Raw genomic sequence first — 26775 nt, 5'->3', positions numbered from 1 at the left:
CATTGTCTTCCTCAGTTTCCTCAACTGTCAAATGAGGAGAATAATAGCATCTGGTTTTCAGGATTGTGAACATCAAATGAGATAATATTTTTACAAAGTGCTTAGTACATCATCAGTAGTCTATTAATGCTTATTCTCTTTTCCTTCCCTTCCCCCTTGAGGATGATGTTACTATAGCTGACATTATGAAGAAGAATATAGATAGATGATAAGGTTGGGTTCCAGAGCCTATCAGTCACAGAAGGGAGTCCCATATTCTGGAATAGATAAATTCTGGCAGGTCTTATACCATTATGTGGTAGACAGGCATGTTGTTGTGGTGTGGCCCCTTCTCAAAAACACATTGAATTGAAACTTGTAAGAGAAACTGTGACCTATACATGTCTTAGATGAGAAGTAAGCCAAGGCACTCATCTTTTAGGTTTTTTTTTTCCCCCAAGGCAAATGGGGTTAAGTGGCTTGCCCAAGGAAGGCACTCATCTTGATGGCCATAAATGCTACAACAACTCATTAGGGTCCTTTCTCTCTCCTCTTACATCCTCCCCACATATTGAAAATAAATGCAGTCAATCTTACTTGATTCCTGACATTCTTATAACTGTTATCATATATCATACATAGTTCAAGTATGTCATTATGAATGAAACTTAGAAGCATATATAAGGTCATTTTTTAAAATAATTGAACAACATACAATTAATTATCTAAGTAATTTTATCCCTCATTTTTATGGACCCCAGTCCACTGAATAAAGGGAGGAAATATTTTTGTTTTTAATTAAAAGGCAAATCTAAATGACCCATCTGTGTCAGTATTTCTAGAAACCTAGCCAAAGGTAATATCAGATAGCTATCACCACCATCAATTGCTTTAATCATCCCTTTGGAGTGAAGAACCAGGGGCACTGCACAATGACCCAGGAGACCCATGCTGGAGTCCTATCTTTATCATTTTTGGTGACTTAATCTCCTCATCTATAAAACAAGCTAAACTATACTTGCTCACCTTAACTCACAGGGTTGTTGTGAAGATCAAAATGAGAAACAGGCCTGAAAGAGCCTTCCTGCCTAAGACCTATGCCCAATACCTAAGAAAGATCTGAAATTCCCTCATTTAGGGGGTTCCATATGGGAACTCCCTTAACCATTGTAGAATGTTAGTCATCTATGACTTTATAAATAGGTATTAGTGACTTGCTTTGGGACCCAAGCTAGTGCAGTGAGGTCAACTCTCACAGGTAGCATGGGAAATGTCATTGTGTGGCTCAAAAGGAGGCAGACCAGCCATCTCCAGCCTCTTCTTACCCCACCCTCCTTCCTACCTGACAGGAGGGAAAACAAGGTAATTAGAGTCAGAAGTTTGGCCACTCTGCTGTTCTCCGAGAGAAGGGGCATCAGCCTAGAATTATATCAAATTCCTTTAAACATCATTCATCAAGGAGTTGAACTTCTGATTGTTGTCTCTTAATGGAGAAAGGATGACCTCAAGCTTGATTCAAGACTTGACTCCCTTCCCATAAAATATAACTTTTACAATGAACACTCATATAGCAATTAGTAAAGAAACCCATTTTTCCAAGTCAATTGGAAATTGGAAAAAAGTATACATAAGAAAATATAAAGCAGACAATAGAGGGTGAAGAAGCTTTCTCACTGGAATGTGAAGAAATTTAGCTCAACCAAGAGAAAGTCCTAGGTATCCCCTAGTCTCCAGGGTAGCAAGTTTAGGATAGAGACATGATGTAAACCACTTTCCCCAGTCTTATTCTTCCTTCAACAACTTGAAGTGAAATTAGATCATCCATCTCTTCTCTTGAAGTTTAAGACAAAACCACCTAAAGTGACCACAAAGCCTGAAGGAGTCTCCTCTTGTCAACTCTACCCCTTCCCTTATATAGGTACAGGGCACTCACATTAATGAGGAAAAAAAGTCTCTCACATCACATCAGCTTTGGGCTATATTCATAAGCATCAGAGGAGGGATCTGAATTCAGGCCATTTGGACTCCAAGCCCAGAACACTCACTCACTCACTCTCTCTCTCTCTCTCTCTCTCTCTCTCCATATATATATGTAATGAGATCCAGTACTGCGATCCCATATTTATTACCTGAAAGACCTTGGGAAAATTACTTAAGGAAGTAGGGGTGGAGTGGGACAGGAAATAAGCATATATATGTGAATGTATATATACATATATATATATGTGTGTGTGTGTGTGTGTGTGTGTGTGTGTGTGTGTGTATAATAGAATATAGAATTCATAAGTGTGTGTATATACACACACATATTTATATATATCAGCAATATTTGAAAGACAGAAGAGCTACCACAAAATTGGAGAAGAGTGATGGTTGTCTTGATTTTCAATATAGGAAGGAGAAGAGAGTATGAAAATTATAAGCTAAAGAACTTGACTTGGATTCCTGGGAAAATTTTAGACTAAATTGTTAAGTTACTTAGTGGGGGGTGGAGTCAAGATGGTGTGAAGGCAGCATTTCCCAAGAAATTCTTCCCCCCAAAACTCCAAAAGCTGTCAAATTATGACTTTGGACAAAATTTAGAGGGGCAGAACCCACAGAAAGATTGAGTGATACATTTACCCCGTCCAAGATAACTTTAGAAGTTTCGCGGGAAAGGTATGTTTCACCAGGACCAGAAATTGGAAAAAGCCCCAGTTGCAATGCAGTGTGGGAACAGCTTGAAGGGGCGGGGAGAGAATTCTGCTATACCAGAATGAGTGTGGAATGAGGAGCATCAGCTGCAGAACCTGCAGCAAGAATCAGAAGAAACCAGCCTGTACCTCCAGAGCATAGCCACGGACATTAAGGGGGTCAGGGGAGACTGCAGAAATTTCTCTGCTCTCCCTGGGGGCAGGACTATGCTGTTTGCCCACACTCAGAGCCAGGTTGCAGTTTGGGTTCCATACTAAGGTAGTCAAGCAGGGCCCCTCCTTACAGCTCCAGGGCAGAGGGGAGTGAGATGGTCATCTGTGTATCAAAGCACAGGCAAGAGAGCAAAAGACCTTGGAGGAATAAAGGTCTCAGTGGGGTGTCCCCCCCCAAAAACCCAAAGCCTTGAAAGTGCTGTAAATTAGTCATGGGCTGAGGAAATGAGTAAACAGCAGAAAAAGAAGAATCTGACCATAGAAAAATTACTTTAGTCCCATGGAAGATCAAAACACATACTCAGATGACAACAAAATTGAAGCTTCCATATACAAAAACTCCAAGAGAAATACAAAATGGGCTCAGGCTATGGATGAGCTGAAAAAATACTTTGAAAAGCAATTAAGGGAGGTGGAGGAAAAATTGGGAAGAGAAATGAGAGCAGTGCAGAAAAATGATGAAAACATGCCCCACTCCACCTCTACCTCCTTAAATTTCACCAAGCAGCTTGGTGAAAGAAATACAAAAAATACTGAAGAAAATATGTAAAAAGCAGTTTAGGCCAAATTGGAAAAAAAGCAAAACAAAAGGCAAATGAAGAGAAGAATGCCTTAAAAAGCAGAATTGGCCAGCTGGAAAAGGAGATTTTAAAAAAAGCTTTCTGAAGAAAATAACTCCTTCAAAAGCAGAATGGAACTAAGGGAAACCGATGACTTGGCAAGAAATTAGGAAAAAATAAAACTCTTCCAAAAAAAGCCAAAAATTAGAAAAAAATGTGAAATATTGCATTCATAAAACAACCAACCTCGAAAACAGATCCAGAAGAAATAATTTAAAAATTATTGGGCTACCTGAAAGTCACAACGAGGAAAAGAGCATAGACTTCATTTTTCAACAAAATTGCCCTGAGATCCTAGAAGCAGAGGATAAAATAGAAATTGAGGTCACCTCCTGAAAGCAATCCCAAAAGAAAACTTCCAGGAATATTATAGCCAAATTCCCAAACTCCCAAATCAAAGAAAAAATTCTAAAAGCTGCCAGAAACAATTCAACTACCAAGGCTCCATAGACAGGATTACAAAGGATCTGGCAGCATCTACATTAAGGGCTCATAGAGATTGGAATGATATTCCAGAAGGCAAAAGATCTTGGTTTACAACCAAGAATCAACTACCTAGCAAAAATGAACCTTCTCTTTCAGGGGAAAAGATGGACTTTCAATGAAACAGGGGACTTTCAAACTTTCCTATTGAAACAACCAGAGCTGAACAGAAAGTTTGATCTCCAAGTACAGGACTCTGGTGAAACATAGAAGGGGTGGATGAGAAGGACTAACTATGAGGAGCTTAATGATATTGAACTGTTTGTATTCCTGCATGGGAAGAAGATATTGATAACTCATATGAACTTTCTCATTTATAAGAGCTGTTAGAAGGAGCATATATAGACAGGGCACAGGAAGGAGTATAATATAGCAAAAAGATGGAGTCAATGGGTAATAAAGGAAAGTACTGGGAGGAAGGGAAAGGAGATGAAGATGAAGCTAAGAAATTTCATGTAAGAGGCAGGAAAAATCTTTTTTCAGTGGAGTGGAAAGGGGGAATGCAAGAGGGAATGAATAAGCCTTCATTCTCATCAGAAATGGATCAGAGAGGAAATAACATACACACTTAATAGGGTATAGAAATCTATCTTACCCTAGAGAAAAATGAGAAGAAAGGGATGGGATAAGGGGGAATGGGGGGAGAGAAGGGGGGGGAATAGGTGATAGAAGAGAGGGAAGATTGTGGGAGAGGGTACTCAGATACAACACACTTTTAGACGAGGCCAGGATGAAAGAAGAGAAAGAATAGAATACATGAGAATGCGGAGGAATAGAGTGGGAGGAAATACAGCTAGTAATAGCAACTGTGGGTAAAATATTGAAACAACTTCTCTAGTGGACTTATGATAAAGAAGGCAGCTCACCCCAGGGACAGAGTCATTAGAATCTGAACACAGACTGAAGTACATTTTTTTTCTCTCTCACTATTCTTGAGATTTCTCATTCTTTGGGGGGGGGAGGGGGGTTTATGTTTACTTTTATAACAAAATTATTGTAATAATATAAAATAAATAAATCCAGATCCTTCACTAAAAAAAAGAATTTGAGTAAGCAGAAACAATAGATAAAAATAGGAGAAAGAAATGTGGGCCTAATGTAAGCACAATTTGCTAAATCAAATGAAGTAATATATGTAAAGTGCTTTGCAAAACTTTTAACATATTAGGATTTGTTGTGAAAAGTTAAAGGTGGTTTCCTATTATTGATTGTATAATCCATCATCATTGTAAATTTATTTATTTCCTCAATACCCAAATAAGTGAATTTTCTTAATAAAACTATTTGACACAAAAAAAGTTACTTAGTGAACACTGAGGTTCTAAAGGGCCAGCCAGGAGGTAAATGACCTGCAGAAGGACAGACAGTAAGGGCCAGAAGTAGGACTTGAGCTGCTTCCCTTCCTTCCACTGTACCTCCCTGCCTCATTGTCTCTAACCATTTAAACTCCATCAATAAGAAAGGACTTTAGGATTCTTTCATTCTTTTAATTCTACTGCATAAAATCCACCCCCCATCCCACATAAAAATTAATTGGAAGTATCTACATAGATTAAAAAGTCATTTGCAGACACATGTTACTTGCCTGATGGGTGTGGTTTCCAGGAATATACACAGATTTAAACTGCTTCATGAGACTTCTGGCTGTGGTGATATCATGAAGTGAATCAAAAAGCTCCTCCACAGCGTCTCTGGCCTGCTGAAATGTCAGGTTACCTGCAGATTCACAGCCTGGAAAAATACAGAGACATTTTTATGAGTGAGAAGTTTTTAATCAAGTTTTATTAATAGCTTAATGATAATAGCTTAAGCTAAGATGCAACTATTGGGATTTTTTAATTTTTAATCTAATTTTCTCCAGTTGTTTTCCCACTGGGCTCAGTTTTACCTGGGCACAAAGGCATCATAAGGCCAGGAGATAGCCTTGACAGAATTTGAACTCAGCTCCAGGTGAATTCCCTGCCATTGGCCTCACTTGCTAGGATGGCATAAGGGTACACTGAGAACTCTCTAGGGACAACTGTCCTTAATTTCAAGAATATTAGGAGGAGGTTAAAAAAAACCCAAAACTTAAAATCTGAAAGAAGTTTCGATTAAACCTCCCTCCCCTTCCATTCTCATCACAAACACTATCGTCCTAACTCTTGGAAAAAACAAGGTGTCAATTGAAAACATTGTTATAGATGCAGTTACATAGGATCATTGTTGTAAATATTAACAAAAGAGTTCATCAGCTTTGATTTTTTAAAATAATACATTTTACTTTTTGTTTTCACATATCATTTTCAGAAATACAATCAATCCCCCCCCTCCCTTTAAGCAACATTCCTAGAAAATGGAATGAAAGTAAAAAATGTCAATGTTGCTACATCGAATCTATGGGATACAATTTAGGTTCCCTCAACCAACCCAAACTGTAATCTTGTATTGCTTCTAGCTGCTGCAGACATTTCAGTATAAACTTTATCCAACACCTTTATTTTCTCATTAAGCTAAATCACTGATTTTGTACACTTGAGTTTAGAGTCAAAAGGATTTCCACTAGGCTTTGGGGGCATAATTGCAACACTCAACTTGAGCTGGGACGGCAAATGATAATGATATGCAATGAATCCTTGGGAGCACATGATGCTAAGGTGGTGGGATGAACAAGACAAGTTGCCTAGGAGGACATCAGCTGATCCATAAACCTGGTGCACACCATTGGATGAAGTTACTAATAAAATTATGCAAATACTTGAAGTTGGAAGCAATGTTGAGGGCTGATTCTACCTCCCTCTGCAAACCTCTGCAAGAACAACCAAAGCTACCAGTTAAACAAACCTGCCTCATATATTGACCAGTGCTGGTGGAGTACGTAGCTCTCCTTAACATCTGCCCCTTTCCCTCTTCACTTTTCCACTGAAAGCAGGGAGGACATCAGATCATAACCTTCAAACTTACTTTTGTGAATGAAGAGATCAATATCTTAGGCATGGGGTATTTCCCCCAAATGTCCACCATGACTAGAATACTCTCCCTTTTCTGCTCCAATTACTTACTTCCCTGGTTTCCTTTAAGTCCCAACTGAAATTCCATCTTCTTTCCTAACCCCAGTGCTTTCCCCTCTTTTAATTATTTCCCATTTAAATTGATATGGCTTGCTTTGTTTATATTTATTTGCATCTTCTCTCCTCTATTAGAGTGTAAGCTCTTTGAAGGCAAGGAATGGCTTTTGTCCCTTTTTGAACCCCCAGCACTTGACACAGTGTGAGTACATGAAGATGCTTAATAAATTTTTACTGAATTGAACCAATGCCCAACAAGGTCAAGCGATCTGGTCAACTGGGTAGAGACAGAGACAGGACTTGAGCCACAAGTTTATTCATTGGGGCCACAATATGTCAAGACAATTACTTTCAGGTGATGATTGTTACGGTTGTGCTTTGTGCCCTTTGAGGGGAGTTTAGTTATAGTATAATATAGTGCAGCATAGTACAACATAGCATAGTATAGTATAGCATAATATAGGAATAGTATGGTATAGTATAGTATAGTATAGTATAGTATGGTATCATATGGTATCATTTGGCATGGTATGGTATGGTATGGTATGGTATGGTATGGTATGGTAGAGTATGGTGTGGTGTGGTGTGGTATGGTATGATGCATAGTAAACTAGATGACCAATAAAGGAAACTGACAGGGTCAGCTTTATGTGTGATGTAACATTTTAGACAATTATACAATAGTAATTAAACAACCAATGGCCTTCATAAAAAACAAAACCAAATAAAACATGCTCAAAAGGCAAAGGAGAGATTACAGAGATGCTTCAAAACAAAGTAATGAGACTGAGCTAACACTCAAAGTGTCTCCATATCCCAAGAAGTAAAAAATATAAACTAAATAAATTCACATAAAGGTGCATCAAGAAAATATCTATATAGATAATAAAATAATCACTAGCAAGGTGCTAGGTAGTGCCATAGTATATAGCCCCTGGGTCTGGAATCATGAAGACTCATCGACCTGAGTTCAAATCCAGCTTTGGATACTTATTAGCTGTGTGACCCTGGGCAAGTCACCTAGCCTTATTTGTGTAAGTTTCCTCATCTATAAAATTAACTGGAGAAGGAAATGGAAAACTGTTCCAGTATCTCTGGCCAAAAAACAAACAAACCCCAAACTGGGTCATGAAGATATGGTTGAAAAACAAAAATGCATCAGCACTTATCTCATTTGATGCTCACAACCATGAGAAGTAGGTGCTCTTATTATCCTCATTTTACAGAGGAGAAAACTGAAGTAAACAAAGGTAAAGTGACTTGCTCAGGGTCTGAGGCCAAATTTGAATTCAGGTCCTCCTGTCTCCAGACCTAGCCCTCTATCCATTGTGATCCTTAGCTGCTCTACAATCTCAGGAATGATTATGTTCCACTCCACTTACCCAATGGGTTGTAAGTTTCTGGAGGGAGGGATTACTTTTAATTTTGTCTGCATCCCCAGTAACTGAAAAGCCATGTGGGCTCAAGTCCTGGCGGTCTCTTATATATACTAGCTATATGACTTAAGCAACAAGCAATCATTAAGTGCCTCCTGTGTCCAGGCACAGGGTATAAGAATATAAAGAATCAAATAATTCCTACTGGCAGAGGCTCTTTCTATGTCCCAGGAAAATCACTATGATTATTACTTATAGGAGAGCTGTTGATTTGCATTGGCAATCAGAGATTCCATATCAAGCATCTGGACCAAAAAAAAAAAAAAAAAGATAACTCACAAGTCCATACCACCTCCATATACACACACTCCCAAAAGAAAATCCCAAGCATCTAACAATCCCTTACACATAGTAGAAATAAGTGCTTTTTATAGGAACAAAAAGTAACATGATTGAGGACCAAATGTTCTCGATTCCTTTCAAATACAATTTGGAGAAAGTCTTTTATCAGAGAGCATATTAATTGTTATTGTCAAAAGAAAAATAACATCTTGTTCACTGATCATAGACTAATAGTAATATATCAACAGAAAGACACAGGATGTTCAGAACAAAGGCATCACCCTGGTGCTTATCTGAGATGATGATATCCAGCCTGCTCCTTTCTCTTACATACAATCTCATTATGCTTGCTTTGGTCAAGAATTCTACTGAGTGAGCCCCTGGGATGTCAAGATTCCTCAGTCATTTTTATTTTTTCACCACTCATTTGGAACCATTTTTGTAAGTGCTAGGAAATATTGTCCAAATGAAAATAGACTTAAGAACAATGTATTTGATGAGTAATTTTTCTTGATTATGTGATCATAGGCAAATCACTTTAATTTTCTAAAATTTGGTTTCTTCATCTGAAAAATGAGGACGATAACTGTAAGACTTACCTCCCAGGGTTGTTGGGAGGTTCAATTAAGATAATTATGTAAAACATTTTATAAACATTAAAACAATATACAAATGCCAGCTATGATTATCATTATTAAGAGAGAAAATACTATATCTAATCTGATATATAGTGTTTTTGTTACAACTTGTTTATATGACAATTAAACCAATGCCTTTATCAAGATTATTTAAATGGTGGTTTCTTTTATATAAAGCAGAAGAATTATTATTCTACATGTTGACAATTTAGTTTAACTTTTTGGAAATTTGGGCTTAATACAAAGGGCTAAGTGTGAGTCATATGATTATTCATAAAATTTCTGCTACCAAAATAGAATAGGGGGGAAAAAGCAATTTCTGAGTACATTTGATAAATCTTAGGTTAATTGGGGGAATTTTCAGAATTGTTCTTGGTTGTATTCCTAGTAAATGAAAATCAAATGAACACAGCAGGAAAATAAGTTTTTCAAAGAAGCTGGGTAGTAAATAAACAGAAATGCTAAAAACTGCATCCAAAATAAAATGTTCCTGTAAGCAGCCGAGATTGTAATTACTCAAAATGAAAAAAAGTGGTATGAAACTTCTATAGTCATTTATTTCAAATATCAGGGAAGTCCCAAAACAAAATGTTTGGAGTACAGACATATGGTACAATGGAAAGAGAATTGTTGCTGGAGAAAATTCAGTTTTCTACTTGTTTTCTAGAGTCATCAAAACCCCTTGGGTTTTAGTTTCTTCATCTGTAAGATGAAGGGGTTGGTTTGGGCTGGCCTCTAAGGTACCTTTCAGTTTTAGATTAATGGCTTTCTCTAGGATCCCCAAATCTAAGAGGTAGCTTTGTGTTGCTCCTTATTTTGATATTCCCATAAACATTTGGGGGAATGAGTGAGGCAATGGGATTAGGTAACTTGTCCTGGGTCACATAGCTAGTGTTAAGTGTCTGAAGTCGAAATCTAACTCAGGTCCTCTTGACTCCAGGGCCAGTGTTCTATCCCCTGTTCTACCTAGCTTTTTCCATTCATAAACATAACAAAATATACAAACAGATATCTGTATCTCTGTCCATATATTTGTGTAAATATATACCAAATCCTACAAATCCCACAAGTACACTTTATAATTTTTTGCAGAATGTTTCCAATTCAGTCCAAACAAAGTTATTTCATCAGGATCATAGCTGACAATGTTTCGGATTTTCCTTGGAAAATCAGGAGATCTTGATTAAATGAGTTAAGCAAAGGTAGAGTCAAAAACACAGAGGGCTAACTGGGTTCTAACTATGGGCATTTCTTCTTTGTCTTGTCCTTCAAAGGCAGCTTTTGTTTGTTTCCCCATTTACTGAGTTCATTAGCTGGAACAGAATTTTAGCAGGTCCCATTCTTACTACTGTTTTATTGGCAGTAATTTTCTCTTTTGTTTGCAAAGACAAACTTCATGTCCAGAACATTAAAGCCACTTAAAATTCCTTGAATTTGGATTTGGAAAGAGTGGGAGGAAGAGAAGGAAAAAGGAGTAAAGACAAAGAAAGGGTGAAAAGAATAATGGGAATAAATGATGATCTAAATAGGGAAAAGAATAGAGTTTATTTAGCTTCCTACTAGCCCAATGCTTTTTTTTTTCTTTTGGCCCTGAGGCATTTGGGCATGTGCTAAATTGTATGGTTTAGCCTTTTGCCCAGTATCAATTGACCTCCAAAATTAGTTCCAGATATACAAGGTGAGGTGATGATCTTTTTCTGAATTCCTTCTAAACTATTTCATTTCTGTTAGCTTGGTCTTTCTGGCCAGATTTCAGATTTCTTTACATAGGTTGTTATTGCCATTAGCATCACCACTTAATGGGTGACTCCTATGCCCCAGAAGCATAGTGGAAACCTACTTTATAATTCTTTTCAGAGGATTAATCCTTTCTTTGTTTTTTCAGTAAACAAAGCTGTTTCTTCTGGAAGAAGAAATGTTTTTGACCAGTCTGGGATTTTGAGGAATTTTTGGGGAATACTAGTATCACTGTTTCTATTACATGAGGTTAGTGACCTACCTATACCTAAAAGAATAGTAGTCTAATTGATGCTGGATTGCAATATATATTTCTACTAACTGATTGGTCTGTGTCTGACATCAGATATGATAATCAAAGGGATACCACTGAGCCAGTGATGACACTAGCCATGCAGGTGGAGAGAACTCATGACAAAATTCCACTGAGGGACTGACCATCAATCAGCACATCTGAGGAAGGTTTCTCTTAAATGGACATAATGTCCCAACTGGCAGGCCTGAAGCCTGGCCCATTGCAATGAACTGTCCTTATGACCTCTGCTTAGAACAGACATCTACATACAAATCTTATGTCCCTGCTTGCTCTTTACAGCAAATTACTAAAATTATGTCAGGTCATCAGTATTAAAAACAATTTAATCAGGTATAAGAATGTGAGCCTTGAACTACAATTCTCGAAATTCTGTCAGTTAAGCAAGTGTTTAGCTTTGGCATATGTTACTAACTACACTTTCCTGTGTTAATTGAGATTCTTTAACTTCTCACAATACTATGGGGATATTTCAGCAAATGATAAAGATTTGTGCCATCAGGATATGATTCTTTACAAGTCTTGTTTTTTTTTTAAAGGAAAGAAATATCAGCATGACCAGTTATATCAGAAGGATGGCCCGTGGTCTGTTTTAAAATTGTCTTTAAAAGAAATCTATTTACAGGTAGGAGTTTTGACCCCTTTTAAACATTGGCAAAAGGTCAAAACTGTTCTATTTGTAAATCACTTACTGCTCTAAAATAATTATCAAATGTATTTGTTACAGAATCAAGTTGCCCTGGTAACTTTCAATGAATTCACTTGTATTAGAATTCATATTTTATGAAAGTATTCTGATATTAGTCTGTTCATGAAAACCCACTCTCCAAGTATAAAATGGATTTTAATTGAATTATGCTGAGAATAAAGAACTCAGTTTTCTGTGTATCTTAGCTGACCACAGTTGCAGATTCCCTGGTCCAGGAAGTTTCCAATTTCTTTTTCTAACAATGGACATTTAGTTCTGGCCTGATTATTTCTCAAGGAAAAAATTGCTTTAAAATGTCCTTTTTCCAGATAACTCTCTCTCCAACTAACCTAAATTGGACATGTTAGGTCTACTGATTCAATTACTAACTGACTCAATCTTCGTTGGAATTTTTATTCTGTTTCCCTGTGCTGCTGTTTTTCCCAGGCCTCTTCTTGGAGTTCCTGGCTTTTCTTTTTACTGGCCCCATCTGAACCTGAGAGCTACAGTTTAATCTTTCTTGTGAAGTTTATCTTCTCCAGATTACAAGTGATACATCTTAATCTAGTGACCCAAATAGACTATCATCCTGTGCCAGAACTCAGGAACCAGAATCCCTTGGATCCTGACTCAGTCAATTCTTGGATGCAACCCAACTCCCTCCAAACAGAATCTGTTAGGCAGGGAGAGTTTCACATCCCCTTTTCATCAGAAAGTAGCTTCAGAAGAGAAGAGACCTTTGCCCCAACTCCCAAATGAATTTGGTCCTAAATTGTTTATGAAATAGAGGAAATATTAGACAGAGAAATGTTTTACAGTTTTAAATTAAAAAAAACTTACAGTTTAACAGTTATTTCCAGCCCACTGTTCAAGTTATTGAGATGACATGGTCAATGAACTTTATTATTAAAGTACTATGCCCCTCCCTGAAATCCTATCAATAAAATAATGGTCCTTTCACTAGTCTGAAAGGATTAGCATACCTCATCTGCATATCCCTAATTACCTCATCTTTCCTTTCTGAATTATCTGCCCCCTACCTACTTCTCCTTACATCCTCCTTAAAAAGCGGCTCACTTCTTCAGTTGGGCTGTTCCCCAGCCTTTAGAGGGCAGTCTGCTTTGGGGAGGTGTGATCCCCCAAATTCTCTTGCTCCTATACTTTTTCTTACTGTTCATGTCTAGATTGTTTTTTCCTTTAGCTTCCTTCTCTGCCCTAGTTTCCTGTCTTTTAGTCACTCCCTTTAGCTCATAGCAATACTTAAATAAACTTTTTCCATCCCTAAAATTCCTTCTGGGTCAGAGTTGGGCTTTTGTATGAATTCTTTCACGTTCTGCCTGAACCTTTAGCTGGTCACATTTTCCTCTGTCATCAGAATCACTCTATTTTGATGTTTGTCCTTTGTTTTCAAAGAAGATCATATCATCAAGGGAGGTGATGACATAAGTAGTCTATGAATTGAATGAGTGAAGGCAAACAGGGTTAAATGACTTGCTCAAGTCACTGAGGGCAGTTAGGTGGTATAGTGGATAGAGTACCAGCCTGGGAGTCAGGAGGACCTGAGTTCAAATGAACAAACAAAAAAAAAGAATATATGTGGCATAGATAAGACCCTATTTTACAGAGAAAGAAACAGAGGTTAGGGCAGGAATGGATTTCAGAGGTCCCTTAATCCATCCCCCTTATTTTACAGATGTTGAAACTCAGTCTTACAAAGGTAAACTACCTTGCCAGGTAATTAAAATGCATAACCAGTATTTAAATCTAGGTTCTCTGACTCTAGGGCAGCTAGGAAATAAAGTCCTAGGCCTGAGTCTAGAAGACCTGAGTTCAAATGTGATCTCAGAATGATACTTGCTAGCTGTATGACCTGGGCATCACTTAATCCTGTTTGCCTCAGTTTCCTAATTTATTATAAAATGAGCTGGAGAAGGAAATGACAAGCCTTTCTAGGTATCATCGCCAAGAAAACCCCCAAAATAGAATCCCCATGAACTGGACATGACTCAACCACTTCTGATTCTAAACAACAATCACCATAACCACTTCTGATTCTAAAACCAATATTCTTTCCATTGCATCACAGTATTAACTTGCTACAACACAAACCTAAACAGCAACAAAATCAAACACATCTCAGATCTTCAGATTTCTAATCTAGTCTACTTTCCACTGTAGCTCGCTCTCCTATATTTGCTTGAAGCATATGTATATGGGACTGGAGAGTGGGGTGGGGTGGGGTTCTGCCCCCTCCCTCCTCTGGAGCTATAACATAATCCCTCAGGACTCATGGTATACCAGGAAAAGAAAGGGTTGGTTTTTGGCTTTCTTGCTTCCCCATCTTAGTGCCATCTCCCTTCCAAATCTTACCCCACTCCCATACACCTACGTTTTCTCTTCCTAAAATCTCTGCTGTTCTTATTCTGCTTCTTTTCCCCTTCTCTCCCTCCCTCCCTCCTTCTCTTCAGTCTCCATCTGTTAGCAGCTTCAGCCATGTAGACAAAGATTATTCATTGTCCTAGGGCCTTTAAATGAGAGAGAAAAGAGAAAGTGGGAAAAAGAAAGGAGGAGAGAGAGAGAGAGAGAGAGAGAGAGAGAGAGAGAGAGAGAGAGAGGCAGAGACAGACCAATAAAGAGACAAGACAGGAAAGGGGAGAGTCAGTCAGAGAAGAGACAGGAGACAGAGAGATGGGAGAGGAAAGAGGTGTGAATGGAAGCTTAGGCATTACAAAGGTAAGGGAACATATAGGCAACAAGAGTTATTGAAGAGATACAGATATATGATAAAGTTTAATAACAAAATAATTTAAAAAATAAAGGTCCAATCATACTTAAAAAACAAAAAGTTCTGGGGTCATTCTATGACAACAGAAACATTAGGTAGTTGACTTCCAGAACAGGTCTAAAGGACTTATAATTGGAGTAGAATGTGAGGGACCATGGTCCCTCCTCTACTGCCCTTCCTTTGTATTTGGTTACTTCAAATAAGCATTCCTGTTCATTGAGTCATTTTATAAGATAATGGCATTTAGTAAGACAAAGTGACCTCACTGTGGACAGTTCTGGTCAATTCCTATTTAACCTACTTAATTAAATACACAATAAATCATTAGTTCATCTCAACATATTGCAATGATAGATTTTTAGGGAAGTCTGGAATCTCTTCCTGGAGCCCAGTATTCTAATATGGGTGAAAACTCATCTCTGAAAGACTCTGAGCTCTCTTGAACACTTTCCATTGTTCTATTTTGTTCAGGGTTAGTCCTTTGGGCAGTCAATCTGGGCAGGGGTACACATAGCCATTTTCTCTCCACTTATTTAAGGCAAATCACATGTGTTACAATGCACAGTGTCACAGAGGGAACCATTTCCAAACCATGACTGGGGTACAAATGTCTTCTTTAAGCTGGCTAAACAGATTTTTTTTTCTTCTATTTTGTTCTCTCTGGGGCTCAGTTAAGTCTTCTTTGATCTTAAATACCCTTCTATAAGATTAATGCTGGCTGGCACCAGTTTGATTTTAGCCAGGCAACTTGGGAATGTAAGTCTGGGCACTCAAAATATAAGAACTGGCAGAGTTCTTGCTTCAACATTTTGGATCTAAAATGGGGCTGAAATGATTTACAATTTGTGACTGAGATACTTTTACTCCTTTGGTCCACCACCATAACTATACAATTTAGATGTAAAGCATGGAAAGTGGAAAGAACTTAAGATGGTTTAGTAAGTCAGGATAATGGTGGGACTGGGGTGGTAGTAGTGGTTATGGTAGATGGCTGGGAAAAGAAACTAAAAAAAAAAAGGGCCTTGAAGTTACATGCTCCCTCTTCCTCCATGCCCTTTCCAATTTCCTTTCATTTTCCTAAAAGAGTATTGATAAGGGAAGGCCTTTATAAACTTGAAGAACTGTAATTTTTTTTTGTCCATACCCATGATTCCATTGGAGGTATTCATGGTATGGAAATATCACTGGATATAGATTGACAATGCTATATCTTAGTTATAGAGAATCCAGGGATACTGAGAGATGAGGTGATTTGTCCATTATCATATCACCCATATAGGTCAAAGGTGTCTTTGACCCAAGTCTTCCTGACTTCAAGGCCAGCCTTCTATCCACTTTTCCAAGATGTCTCTTCATACAGATAAATGTAAGGAGGATCATAAATCTAACTCAAAAAAGACTTCATAGACCATCTAGTCCAATGCCTTCATTTTTCAAACAAGTAAATTGAAGTTCAGGTACTTGAACTTCTGAGTCAATACTTCTTCCATTTCACCATCATAATATGCTATATTAATAATAATAATGAGGAATTTAAAAAAGGCAAATATGGCCTGTGCAGAAGATGTATTTTTCAGGTGGACCCAAGTTAAGTCAGGGATCAGGCTTCTGAATTTTCTTGGTCCTGAATGACTGAAAACATCTGCCCCTCAAGTTAGTTTATATTCATGCCCTTCAGCAACCCCAGACCAGCAGGGAGCTACCTTCATAGGCTCCTATGACAATTAGAAAATGGGTTGGCTTAGGGACTCTGCAAAACCTATGTTTTGAGAGGTCATGACCTCCCTCATCCATCCAATAGTTTGACAGCCTCTTTTCTCTCTAGTTATATGTAAGGAATTCTATCTAGACTCTCAAATTGTAATTCATGACGCCAGTTGTCCAGGTACATGAGTTCTTTGAAACAAAATGAATAATTATATCTTTGAATAGTATGTGGATGTATATGTGTGTATATATATATATATATATATATATATATATATATATATATATGTATATATCTGTCATTCTCAGTTTATGATAATCCAGCTCTTGGTAATTTATAGTAACAACTCAGTTAAGTCATCCTAGGTTTAACAACATCTATAAAGTGAGGGAGATGAAGGTCACTGAGATTCCTTCAAGCTCTAGATCTATGATCCTACAATTTCTGAACTCCAGTCCCTTCTTCAAGCATACAGGTACATCTGGGGTAGTCAACCATCCTCCTTTTCTTTTTTTAAAGGTTTTTGTAAGGCAAATGGGGTTAAGTGGCTTGCCCAAGGCCACACAGCTAGGTAATTATTACCTGTCTGAGACCAGATTTTTTTTTTTGAAGTTGCATAAAATTTATTTTTTCACCTTTTTTTTGAGACCAGATTTGAACCCAGGTACTCCTGACTCCAGGGACGGTGCTTTATCCACTGTGCCACCTAGCCGCCCTCCATCCTCCTTTTACCCTCTTGGATCTCAGTCTCAGTCTGGCCCAGAGGGAAGGACCACTCCAATATCATCCTCCTTTTGTCTCAATTCCCTTCTTAGGAGTCATGGAATATTAGAGCTACAGAGATAGATAGGCTGAGATCTTTAGAATCACTTACTTTGACTGCCCCATTTCAGAATACAAATTGATTTCTTTCTGTACATCAGTGGGTATAGTCTTTTCTGGGGGTCCTTAACAGAAGAAGATTAGGACTAATCTAAACAACATCGGAAGAGAGAGAGGTGGAGAGGAAAGAAGGAAAGGAGGAAAGGAGGTGAGACTAAGGGAAAGTGTAGTATAGCTCAAAAGTAATGAATTTGAATTTCATGTTTAGCCAGTGACATTGGCTAAGAAGACAATCCCAGAAGGAGAGCTGGTAAATTCCTACAGGTTCTGAAAAGCTCGTCCTCAACAGAGACTAGCACTGGCAGAGTCTAGACCAGGCTGGCAAGACAAAAATCCTCAGAGGATTACCCTGGTTTAGGGCCCAGAGGCTTGTCACTAGAAGCTTGACTTCCAGGTGATGGACCATTTCAGTCAACGTGAGGTAAAACCCACATCCTGCCCTTCTGGAGGGCAAGAGGATGTATTCACAAATTTATTATAACGTTATGACAACTATAAAGCAGATTAGACTATCAGAACAATTTTTCTGGTGACTATAAAGACAGTATGATTTGCCTTAGGGGGAAGGAGAACATCAGTACTCCTTGGTTATTAAGTATTTTGTGTTCTAGCCTCATTGAGAGAAGTAAACATTTTAATTATGGAAGGAGTTGCTCAGTTCTTTGGTCATTTTATGGAATGGGGTTTTTCCTATTGCTTAAAAGGCTCTCCTCTAGGCTGTTCAGCCAACCTATAGTAGTCAGTCCTATCCTTGACCTGCTTTTCAGGGAAGCTTTCTCCAGTGGAGTTGGAAGTAGCTGGGTGGTACAAAGGTTAGAGAGCTCTGAGTCAGAAGTCAGGAAGACCTAAGTTCAAATATGGCCTCAGAAATTTATAAGCTGTCTGACCCTGGGCGAGAGACTTAACTGGTCTGCCTCTGCTTCCTCCACAAGGAGAAAATAGAATAAAAATAGCACCTGTACCCCAAGGTTGTTGTCAGGACACACTGTGCTTCTCAAACCTTAAAGTGTTAAACACATGCTAGCTATTAATTAGTTTTGGTAATAGAATGGCAGAGGGAAAGGGAAGGGAACACAAGTGACATTTCAAATTCCCCAAAGACTCAGTCAGAGGTGCTTGATCCAAAGGAATCCCAAGTTTCCAGATTCAGGGGGTGAGAAAATGCAAAAATGAACTCAGAATCCAATCAAAGTGAAAATTTAGACACTTCAGTGATTCAAGGAAGAAAAGGTGCAGGAGAGCTGTCAAACTAGAGTGCAAATGTAGCATCCAGGCAAGTCCTAGAAGTCATATGGGACTATACGAATCCTTGGGCAGGGTTGGCAGGCAGATTCTTTAGCCAGCTCTGAACCCTTTCCTTTTGCTGGAATCTAGATTAGGAACTAGGAGCTAAGAGGTCTCTGGGGACAGGAAAGGTGGCAGGAGGCAGGAGACAGGGATTTGCTTCATTCTCTTGTAAATTGTGACTTTTTTCCTCTTGCAAAAAGGGAGCGCTCCCAGAATAGTACTAGTGAGAGAATAAAAGAAAAGTAAACAAACAGAGGGAATTTATGATCATCAAGGTAGCACAGGTAGATTATATTACTGAGATTCTCTAGGTGACCAAGGGAGAGTGAAGATACAAAGTATGAGAGCTAAGGAGAGTGATTAGATAGGAATCCAAGGCATTCAAAGAAGCTTCAACATATATGTTGAAATTTCCAAGAATGAGGTCAGAAAGGCAAATGGTGAAAAATATTGTGAGCCCACTTTTGGAGTACTTTAGAAAGGAGGGAAAGTAACCTGGAGTCTGGGATAGAACAGCAACAAGAATCTGAAATGGTTGATAGAGATGTATAGAATGCCACAAGGCAAGCATCTGGATGTAGCAGTGAAGAGTAAGAAGTATGCCAATTCCTTCTACTGGTCTAATGTGCTGGAGAATGGCGTAAGAAAAAGTGGCAACTTGAATTGAGAGGGTAACTACGGTAACTTTTTTTTGGAAAGGAGGCAATCAGAATGATTACTAATGTATTTCAAAAACCAATAGTTCTCAAGTATTCTTTAAATTAAAAATTTTTAAGACAAGAAAATGGAATATTATATTTCTGAAAGATTTCCAGAAACAAAAGTTGAAATATATAATTTCTATTTAAACTTTAATTAAATCAATTAAATTTAATTAAATCTGCTACACAAAAGTAAAGCTTAGAACTATTTTACTTAAGCATTCTGGTTAATCAAAGTTTTTACTATCAAGAAAGTATTTTGAGCTTCAGGGAAAAAAGATAATATGGAAATTCAACATATAATATTAATGTACAATATTTATAATAGTATGTAATATCTTATAAAAAGTAAATTATAGTATAATTTTTAAAGAGACCATCTAGTTCTACTATTCATTTTATAAATGATGAAACCATTATAGAAATATTGTCTTTGAAATATCCAAACTGGATCTCAGCTCAGATTCCTAGAACACCAAATTCAGTTTTCTTTACAGTACCTCTAAAAGACAGATTTTTTAAAAGTATTCATTTATAATTGATTGTTTTTCTTCATGATGACAGAACATATACCATGGATGATAAATGCTTATTGATAGATGTGAATGTAGTCATATAAATCCTTTAAAAACATGGACTACCCCTCTCCTTCTTTCCCTAAACCAAAAATGTTATACTTGGAAGATGGAATGATGCAGTTGAATATAGTTTTGGGGAGATTTAGGAGTGGGAAGGTAATAGGGGTCCAGGGAAGAACAGGTTAACCAGAGTCAACCACATCTGTTGAATGCCCAGGGGAATAGAATTAAAAAAAAAACCCATATAGGTTCAACAAATGTTTTTTTTAGTTAAGTACAGTGGCCTAGGGTAAGGAGTTTATTTTCTAGCTGTGATGTTTGTTATTGAGAAACAACTTCTTATCTGAGGTCATAATGAGTATGTTAGTGAAGTCTGGATCATCTGCTAATTATAGTACCCTCTGACACAGCTAAATTATCTAGTTATTAAGAGGAATATAATTAGACATCTATGTCAAGGTATGCTAGGATTTAAAATGAACCTTGCTTGTCTTCACTGTCATTTACACCAGTTCTTTGAAACCAGGAACAACTATTTCTTTGCTAAAGTGGTTTGCCCTGCTCAGAGTTGTAGTATGTGTGTCACTGTGTATGTGAGTTTAAGGGCAAGTAGATGGCAGTGATATCTTTGTTTAATAGAAAGATCCAGACTTTTTTTTTTTTTTCTGCTGTGCTCTGGGGAACATGAAGAATGAATAAAAGAGAGGCTTGTCCACTTAAGATTGCTTTCTCCCCCCCCCCCTTCCTTTCAAATAGGACAGAAAAGAGGTTTATTTTTTTCCCTCTCAGAAGACAATTTCGAATGAGATCCCCACAAGCACATCACTTGCTGCCTCATCATTTTCAACCTCCTATCCACCTGTTGGTGTCCATCTCAGCTGAGTTTCTAAAACTGAAGCTCCACTAAACCAGAGGCCCCTTATCTATCACTAGAGAGACTTATCTGAAGTTTCCTTTATAAGGCAGCATGGTTAGGAACTTTTATCTCTTAGATAGGGCTTGAGCTAATGAAGTTTGTCAGTGGCCCTCTGAAGAAGGGAAGGGAGAGGAGAGATGGAAATCATCCCTCCTCACCCCTTCCTGCTCTCTTGTCTGGCCACTTGCTTGAATCATGGCAGAGAATGCAGATGGGAAGAGAGGATGGGGAGCTTTCCTCTTTCATTTCTTCTCAGCCCAGAAGTAGCACAGGGCAAAGAGAGAAAAGAGCCCCCCTAAGTCCCATCCCACCTATTAAGTCCTGAATAAAGAGCTCAGTTTCTGCTAGAATACTGCCATAATGCAATTTGTAGCAGCCTCCTTACTCCTGAAAGTTGGGTCCCATCGGTCTAACAGTACTCATCCACCTACCCACACAAACATCTGGCACAGATGAATATTACATCTGCAAGGGACTTCTGAATTCTTCTGATGTAAGCAAGTTATCATAGGAACACAAAGCCCCAGGGCTTCGATGTGAATTCTATCTCTTGGGCAGGGCTATTCTTGAATTCACAGCTGTTTTCCCAGTTATTCGACCCCATCTCACACTCCCTGTGGGCCTAGTTGGGTAATTCGGTAATCCTCCCACAAGAAGGCTGCGCTGAAAAACTGTCTTAGTTTGAAGAGAGTCAGGGATGAGGAAATGAAAGCAAGTCCAGCTGCCTGCAGATACCTCTTGATTCAGGATGTGCATCAGAAGACAGCAAAGGTGAAACAGGCAGCAGAGAAGAAAGCCTCTTGAAAATGATGGAAATGTGTTAGCTGGCAAAATCCCAGAGAGGTCTGAATTTTCTTTTGTGCAGAATGTATGTACACACACATATGCACACACATATATATGTGTGTATATATATGTGTGTGTGTGTGTATATATATATATATATATATATATATATATATATATATATATAGACATATACATTTACTTAAACTTTTGTGTATGTATCTAATGTATATACCAGATTACCTGGTTCTCTGATATACACAATTAACTAGCTTTTGGTACAAATCTCTAAGTGCTCCAGAATGAATGATCCTTGACCCCCCACCCCCCACCCCGTGAATGGATCTTGCATATTGCTCTGTATCGGATTTACCTAACAACCCCCCTTTTCACTAGTGGAATCAGTACAAAGGTTTCATTGTGAACCCATGAATTGAGCCAGGTCTCCTGCTTGCAACAAAAATGCTCAGCGCCCCTGCTTCGGCGCCTTGGAGAGGGCGGGGAACCCAGGAGGTGCTCAATAAAAGGTCTGTGTGGCTAGATGCAGAACACTGAACTCTCAGGACAAAAACTCCTCCGTTGCCCGTCTGCTGCTGTTTGAAGGGCTTCACACTTTGACAACTGCTGGACTTTGTGGGATGGTTTTGTTTTCTGGGAAAAAAATGGGCATGAAATGTACAGAAACCCCTTCTGGCTGAGCAGGATGTACTTTCCCATTCAGGGGCATAGTTCTGGGGAGGCCTGGATCTAGGGAGTTCAGCAAGCTCACTTTTCAAAAGCCATTTGCAATCCTTGGCTATTTTTTTTTACACTGTCTAAAACCATCTTTTTTTTTTGGTTTGGAATTTTTGTTTTTGTTTTGTCCAATAAGGGAGGAAATCTATGAATGCAGGAGAAAGTAAAATTTATTGCTAGCTGCTCAAGCTTAATTTATGCAAAACATCCCTGAATGATCCAGTGCTATATCTAAAACTTCATGAGCTTCAAGTCAGCTCAAAAAACACATACTTGATTTCTAGGGTAATGCAGAATGTTGCAGCTCATTCTCTGGTAGGAAATGACACTTAGTTATTGCTTGCAAATGTTGAATCAATCAACAACTATTTATCAAATAGCCCCTACAATGTGTGCTGCACTTTGCTAAGCATGCTAGATGAACAAATAATAAAAAAATGAAACAATACCTGATTTGTAAATAAGTTAGTGTCCCTCATAATCGAAGAGGACCTTGTCATCATAGACATGATGGCATGACTTGTACATTGTATTTATTATAATGAAGGAGTTGTCATGCAACGACATCCTCCTCACTGCTTTTCTGGAACTGTTTCACCCCATGGTCTGATAAATAGGAAACAGGACTTCTGGTGAAGGTCTAGGTACTGTGGGAGTTTTTAAGCCTTAATTCCTAGGGCAGCTAGGTGATGCAGTAGATAAAGCTCCGGCTCTGGAGTCAGGAGTACCTGGGTTCAAATCCGGTCTCAAACACTTAATAATTACCTAGCTGTGTGGCCTTGGGCAAGCCACTTAACCCCATTTGCCTTGCAAAAACCTAAAAAAAAGCCTTAATTCCTGATTTAACTAATATGGGAGATTATACAGTATGTACAAGTATACATAAATGTACATTTTTGTGTATGAGTTCTGTTTTAGATACATTAAATTTGGAATGCTTGTGGGATGTTCTGATAAAAATGTACAGCAGGCAGTTCATGATGAGGATCTATATCTCAGGTGAAAGACTAGGGTTGACTATAGGGATCTAGGAATCATTTGCATTAAAATTAAAAGTAAATGAGTTCATAGCAATTGGTGATATTACCAAGTTATCTCATGTAGAGAGAAAAAAGGAAAAGGATCTGGAACAGAGCCTTGGGATACACATATCTTTTAGGCATGAAATGAATGAGCAAAGGAGGCTAAAAAAAGTCAGACAGGAAAGAGGAAAACCAGCAATAGTGGCTCCAAAGTCAAGGGAGGAGAGAATATCTAGAGTGACCAACAGTAAATGCTGCAAAGACACACTGGTAACTTTGTGGGGAGCAGTTTTAAGTGACTGATAAGATCAGAAACCAAGTAACAGAGTTAGGAAGAAACTGAGAAGAGTAGAGGCAATGAACATGGAAGGCCTTTGCAAAGAGTGGTCTGAGAAAGGAAGATACATGGTGTTGGTAGCAATGATAGGATCTGATGAGGATTCTTCTCCTTCTCCTCCTCCTTCTTCTTCAGACTAGGGAAGACTTGGGTACATTTGTAGATAGCAGAAAGGAACCAGCAGTTAGTATGAGATTAAAGACAGAAGGAAAAATGATATTAGGGTTAATCTGTTGGAGAAGATAGAAGGGAAGGGGGGTCAAGATTTCATTAAGAGCACTTTGATGAAAAGGAAGGCCACTTCTTTATCTGTCAGAGTAAAGAAGGAAAAAGTGGGTAGTTGACATCAAGGGGTTGTGAAATGAAGAGGGGAGAAGAGTTAGCTTTGAGCAAATGACTTCATTTTTCTAATGAAGTATAATGAATGGGGAAAAGGGGTGCTTTAGAAGAATTGAGGAGAGAAGAGAATGTTTCAAGCTGCTATTGTGGAGAGTGGGCTAGAGAATCAATTTGAGATGAGTGAAAGAATTGCCATTCTTAATGAGGCCCAGTTGAAGTTAGATAATATAAATTAGCAGTGGGTTCAGCCAACAGCTTTATGACTTTCTCTATTTTGGTATCTAACATCTGAGGAGGTAAATGGGGTTTAGCTAGATCATATCACCATTAGATCATGATATTCAATCCTAGAGGATAGTTGATGGTAGGGGATAATAGAGTTGAATTAGTTCTTAGTTGAGACTAGAAAGGGAGGACAATGTAGAAGAGGTGATGAGGAAGTAATGATCGGGTGAAGAGATAGGTTTGAAAGGAGTAAAGCAGAGGAAGTTAGGGAAAGATTAAACATTAATTATGCTAAGTACTATATACTTCAAGGTTTTTCCTAAGTCCTTTTTCCTTTTTCCTATCCCCCAGGATTTGGACACTGTACCTTCCTTTGGATTAAGCATCTCCCACTGAGTTTTTTTGGGATATGGAATATCACTCGTCCTCCCTTTCCTCTGCCTTTCTATTACCTAACTCAATAATAATAGCCAGCATTTATATATTGTTTTAAGGTTTGCAACATGCTTTATAAACATTATCTCTATTTATCTTGACAACAGTCCTGGAAGACAGGTGACATTATCACCCACATCTGAGGCAGCCAGAGTTTAAGTGAATTGCTCAAGGTCATACAGCTAGAAAATGTCTGAGGTCACATTTGAACTCTATATACTGTGCCACCTAGCTGCTTTTGAGGGGCTATTTTCCGACAGAATAAAGGATAAAGAATGGAAAGAAGCAAAATGGCAAATATAAAGCATATAGAGATCTGGTTCAAGTCCTTCCTCTGACAGTTACTGGCTGTATGACCCTAGGGAAGTCATTTAACCTCTTAGTAGTCTCAGCAATTATCTAAGACTATAAATTGTAGGGAAAGTGCCAATCCATAATGGTAGAGGAAATTTCCTCACCAGGAGTTCTCAATTCCAATGAATTATAGACCCAGCCTCCATCAATATAAATGATGCAAGTGGAAGACTTGTGGGTATAGCAAGCTCAAGGGCATGGATACTTCTGTGGGTTGATGAAGTGGAGTGGAGGCACAGGAATGAGGTCAAGGTGACAGGCAGCATCCCCATTTCAACTAATATGAAAACCTAAGTGAAACAGACTTGCTAGCTAGAAAAAGTGTCACATCATTAAAATATGATGGCATATACTTTTTACTCTGATGAGCTCAGTCATTTACAAGGTCGGTCAAACCACCAACCTACCTCCCCTGTCCCAACTTTCCAGCATGGTCCCTCTGCTCTTGCCAGATTGACTTGTTTTACTTTGCCTTGCATTCTGCTCATGTGGCTCCCTGCCCATCCCATTACCCCACTTCAAATGCCCTACCTCCTGGTTATGTTCAATCCATGCCAGGCTTTGAAAGAACCTGGCTCAAAATTGAACTATTCTAGGAGGCTCTTAACTTTCTTCTGTATCCCATTAGCCTTTGAGGGCATTTTAATTAGATTATATTCTCTCTTTAATATTTCATTTCGTATGTCTATGTTGTCACCCCAGTTAGGCTCTTCTTCACAACTAGGATTAGGAAAAATTACATTTCCATTGTACTTCTTTCTAACAATAGTTACACATATAAATAGAACTTTAAGGTTTGCAAAGTGGTTTCTTCACATTAAAACCCACAAGGTGATAGCTGTGATCCTGCCATTGCTAACCAGTGTAACTCAAGAGAGGATTACCCAGGATGTGTTACTATTTTCTAGGATACTGTTCTTAACCTGGGTCTACTACCATGTCCCTCTCCCCCTTCCCCCCTATCGAAATGGAAGGGATAACTGTATTGCTTGGAAAAGTAGGGAGGAAAGGGGAACAAGGAGGCTATTGCTGGAAAATGATAGAGGTTTGGGGTCTAAAAAGAGGTGAAAACTCTCTATCAGGGCCAGGAAAGGGATGAGTACAATTTTCTAGTGGGGTGGAAATAGTTAATAAGTAGGAACATGATGAAGATGTAGTAGGGATATAGTACAGAAGAAATAACAACTGCGTTTGGATGGATACAGTTTCTTAAAACATGACAGGTTTAGGAGTGACTAGGTGGCGTAGTGGATAAAGCCCCGGCCTTGGAGTCAGGAGTACCTGGGTTCCAATCCGGTCTCAGACACTTAATAATTACCTAGCTGTGTGGCCTTGGGCAAGCAAGCCACTTAACCCCCTTAACCCCATTTGCCTTGCAAAAACCTAAAAAAAAAAAAATGACAGGTTTAGTCACAATAGTGAATGCTATCTCCTCCTTCAATAGATAGTTATTTTGCTTGCTTTCTTTGGATTTTTTTCTGATTGTTTTCATGTCAAAAACTTGATTAAAGACTTAACCATATAATTGCCCTTCTGCCTGTTTTGGCTAGTCAATG

The 26775-nt window shown here is 38.4% G+C and overlaps 1 protein-coding gene across 1 annotated transcript in view; it reads right to left on the bottom strand.

Annotated features, from left to right (window-relative positions):
- SCFD2 (sec1 family domain containing 2) overlaps window positions 1-26775 on the bottom strand; it is a 454457-nt gene that overhangs the window by 46302 nt on the left and 381380 nt on the right. Inside the window, exon 6 of the mRNA XM_074229435.1 lies at window positions 5574-5719. Within this exon, the coding sequence (XP_074085536.1) occupies window positions 5574-5719 (146 nt within the window). The remainder of the gene's footprint in view (window positions 1-5573; window positions 5720-26775) is intronic.

This window comes from Macrotis lagotis, chromosome 3 (assembly GCF_037893015.1).
Source record: "Macrotis lagotis isolate mMagLag1 chromosome 3, bilby.v1.9.chrom.fasta, whole genome shotgun sequence".
In the NCBI taxonomy this organism is placed as follows: domain Eukaryota; kingdom Metazoa; phylum Chordata; class Mammalia; order Peramelemorphia; family Peramelidae; genus Macrotis; species Macrotis lagotis.
Note: the sequence above shows the minus strand (reverse complement) of the source record. Positions and strands in the feature narration are given on the sequence as shown.